Source organism: Microtus ochrogaster, chromosome X, assembly GCF_000317375.1.
Source record: "Microtus ochrogaster isolate Prairie Vole_2 chromosome X, MicOch1.0, whole genome shotgun sequence".
NCBI lineage: Eukaryota > Metazoa > Chordata > Mammalia > Rodentia > Cricetidae > Microtus > Microtus ochrogaster.
The window spans coordinates 22,970,048-22,974,283 of NC_022026.1; the positions used below are offsets into that span (position 1 = coordinate 22,970,048).

Below are 4,236 nucleotides of genomic sequence, written 5' to 3' on the forward strand. Positions count from 1 at the left end.
GTGCCAGAGTAGGTGAAACAGGAAGGAATGAGTAGGTGTTATTTTACAGTTTATATGTTCTTTGGGTTTATTTTCATGGGATCATGAGTTAGGTCTAAAGAGTCTTTAAAATTTTTAGAGACATTTTAGTGTTTGTCAAACTTTAATGTCAAGGACCAGCCTCAATAAAAGTACTTTTTACCAGGGTAGGGGTATGGGAATTGATGAAATATAAGTAAAGAATATGAAGACACATAAAAATAATAGGACAGAAAACAGAGAATTGGGAGGGCATTCCAATGACTACAATCTTGAAAATCCCTCCCCACCCAGTTTATTTTTCCACAGCTTTTATATACTCAAAGTAAATGGGGGAAGAAGGTAACAAAGACTTTTATCAACATGATACAGAAGCATAATTTACACAGTCAATGGTTTATCACTCTGAGACATCAAATCATTAGCATTCTGTTGTCTAGGTGGCTCTAGGTCACGAGGAAGACCACCCTGCCCTTCCCTAGGTGACCTCACAGTTACTAAAGAAGGAGCAGAAGTACATTTACATATCCTGACCCCCTATTAGGATGGCTTGGGCTTACTAGCATGAGCTGTCTAATTTCAAAAGAACCAAGCAATCACCTCCTGAGTTAGGACACACACAACTATACTTGTCATATCTCCAAACTCTCTTGACGGTCAGACAAGGTGGAAATGGGCCTGCATTTTTCAGCCTCCACACTTTAACATCATCAAAATCAATATGGAATAACCACTATCATTTGCCATTAGGGAAATGCAAACCAAAACCACAATGTGAAGCTAGCCACTGGGATGGCTGTAATTTTTCAGTCTTGGGGCCATTCTGGGTGTTAGGGTTCATTCTCACAGGTGATCTGGTTGGCTGACTTTGATGATATTCTGTCATAAATGGACATGTTGCTGGTAGAATTTCTTTCAGGATGCATGAGTTTTATAATACCTATTGCTTTGTAATAAGCAACCCTAAAACTTACTGATTTGCCTCATTAAATCACTCTCTTGGAGTTCTGTGGCTTGATTGAGCTCACCTTGGGTGGCTATTGCTTGGGAGGTCTTGTGGATGCAATCAGTAAGCAACTGGTGCTAGAAATATTAATCTTGTAGATTCTAAAAAAAAAATGACTGGGCCGAATATTCATTATGTTTTCTTTACTTACATATCTGTTGCCTGAAATGTTTGAAACATCTGGAAGTTAATCAGCTATTTTCTTCTTATCTATTTAGCTTAGACTTCCTTATAACATGAAAAATTTGAGGAAGTTTGATATCTTACATCATGATATGGTTTATCCAGAGTTGCAAGAAATAAGAAACTAGAAGGCAAGAATATATTAGCATCAGAAATCAATAAGACTCAGGGAATAATAGCAAGGAGTGATAAACTAGATTGTATCACATTAAAAAATCAGTTTGCTGGGGAATGGAGAGATTGCTCAGTGGTTAAGAATGCATAATGTTCTTGTAGAGGTCCTGAGGTGGATTTCTAGCATGGATGCTGGGCAGTTTACAACAGCTTCTAACATCAGCTCCAGGCGGACCGGGCAGCTCTGGCCTCCATGAGCACCTGCTGTAAACATACATACACACACACACACACACACACACACACACACACACACACACACAATTATAAATAAACTTAAGAAAACAGTCTACATAGTAAAAGAAACAGTGGTTCAAAGAAATGGTCTAAAGAATGAAATAAAATATTCACCAGCTATTTATTGGACCAGGAATTAATAATTAGAATATATAAATATCAAGCACTAAGTTTCTAAATAATCCAGTCAGTAAATAGGTAAGTGAGCTGAATGAAGCAGTGCAAATGGAGCTAGTGAGACTGCTTGATGGGTAAGGGCGCATGCTATGCGAGCCTGGTCACCTGCATTCGGGTTCCAGAGCCCATCTAAAGGTGATAGGAAAGAAGGAACTCCAAAAAATTATCTTTTGACTTCCACATACATGCCCATGTACACATCATGCACTGTGAACACATGCACACACACTAATAATAAGATAATTGGTACTTTTAAAAAGTACCAATAGTAAACACACGAAAAAAAACTCAGCAAATGGTACTGGTCAAACAGGATAGCTGCACGTAGAAGAATGAAACTAATTCCTTATCTCTCACCTAAAAAAAAAAAAGCTCAACTCCAATGGATCAAGGAACCTTAGCATAAGACTGGATACTCTGAATCTGACAGAAGATAAATGGGGAATATGCTCCTATTTTTGGGCACAGGATAGGACTTTCTCAATAGGACCCCAGTAGTACAGGCAGTAAGACCAACCACTGACAAATGGGATACCATAAAACTAAAAAAACTCTGTACAATAAAGAACACAACATCATTTGAGTGAAGAGGCAGCCTACAGAATGGAAAAAAAAACTACTGGCTATACATCAGACATATCTACATCATACATAAAAAAAAAACCTCAAAACTAAACATCAAGAAAGCAAACAACTCAATTAAAAATTGGAGCTAGAAACTAAGAGTACTCAAAGATGAAATGCAAATGGATGAGAAATTGTTTTAAAATGTTCAAGATCCTTAGTCATCAGGGAAATGCAAATCAAAAGTACTTTGAGATTTTTATATTATCCCTTTCAGAATGGCTAAGATAAAAAAGAATAAACAAACAAAACAACAACAAAACCAAATGACAACAAATGCTGCCAAAGATGTGGGGAATGAAGAACCCTAATTTATTGTTGGTTGGAGTCCAAAATGGAGCAACTACTGTCCATGTGGAGGTTTCTCAAAGAACTAGATATAGATTAACTATATGATCCAGCTATTCTACTCTTGGGCATATTCAGAAAAATTCTAATTCCTACTGCAGAGATCCTTGCTTATCTGTGTTCATTGCTGCTCTATTTATAATAGCCAGGGAATTGAAACAGCCTAGATGTCTGTCAGTGGATGAATGAATAATGAAAAATGCCTCTGTCTGTCTGTCTGTCTGTCTGTCTGTCTGTCTATATGGTAGAATATTATTCAGTCAGAAAAAATAAATTGTGAAATTCTCAGGTAAATGGGTGAAGTTGGAAATAATTATTCTTATTGAGGTAATCCAGACCCACAAAGGCGAATGCTGTATGTAAGAACCTTTGATTCTTTACATATTAGTATTTAAATTGGAATGCCCATAGAAGTCAAGAAACTAGTAAGGAACCATTGGGCATGGAGATCAAGAAAAGTGGGAATAATGCAGGTGGTTTAAGTGGGGACAGGGAATAGTAGAGTTACATGGGTTGGGGATTTGAAAGCAGAGAGAAAACGACTATTGTTGAGAATGCTAACAAGTACTAAAGACCTTTGGAAAGGCCGTGTGGAAACCTATTATAGGAGTTTCTAAAATATCTATGTATATAAAGGGGTTTAGATGGAGTCACTTTATAATGGGGAGTCAGTGCCTTCTGCCAGATACCATAGATTGTCAAATAAAAACTCTATTGACAGGTATGTTACTACTTTGCAAATTGTTTGTCAGTGGGGTCCCATAGAACTTCCATCCCCCCCAAAAAAAATTATAGGCTATTACCATTGATCTTGGTTACTTTCTAGACCTTGATGGTAAGAACTTTTTTTGTTGGATTTGCTACTTACCTGAGTCACAGGAGTTAGAAGTTTCATCCCTATTGGCTAGCTTTCATAGTCCTGGAAGGTTCTATGTATACTATTTGGGAGAAAAGTCATCAACAGTCTTACCCACGTGTGAGCCCTGTGATTTCCAGTAATGATTGGTCTGTCAAGATATGCCCACTGGTGGAAAATAGTGTAAGGAATGTTATGAGAGTAACCAACCACTTTTTGATTGAATTTAAAGTTGTGTCTGTAAGATGGAACCCATGTCTGGTATCTTTAACTGAGCAATAAACCTATGGCTGATTAAGTCATAGCCCCTATGGGAGAACCTAGTCCTATTATTCTACTAATTGGACGGCAATAATATACCACATATACCCCATATTCATGCATCTTTCAACCCTCCTGAAAGAAGCTTCTTTTTGCAGATGATGAGGTCAGTGTACAGAGACTAAGACATTGTAGTGTTCAGAGCTAAACAGGACATCTGTATCACAGCTTCTTTTTCCAAAGCTCAGGAGTCATTTCAGAAGAGGGGGTGGAAAAATTCTAAGAGCCAGGGAGGGTAGATATATCTTCAGCAAAACGATATTTACCAGACACAACAGGACAGCTGCCCACA

The 4,236-nt window shown here is 37.7% G+C and overlaps 1 protein-coding gene across 1 annotated transcript in view; it reads left to right on the top strand.

The window, feature by feature from the left end:
• Positions 1 to 4,236, top strand: part of Tex11 (testis expressed 11) — a 278,018-nt gene that overhangs the window by 111,993 nt on the left and 161,789 nt on the right. The window contains exon 13 of the mRNA XM_005358598.2: positions 119 to 130. Within this exon, the coding sequence (XP_005358655.1) occupies positions 119 to 130 (12 nt within the window). The remainder of the gene's footprint in view (positions 1 to 118; positions 131 to 4,236) is intronic.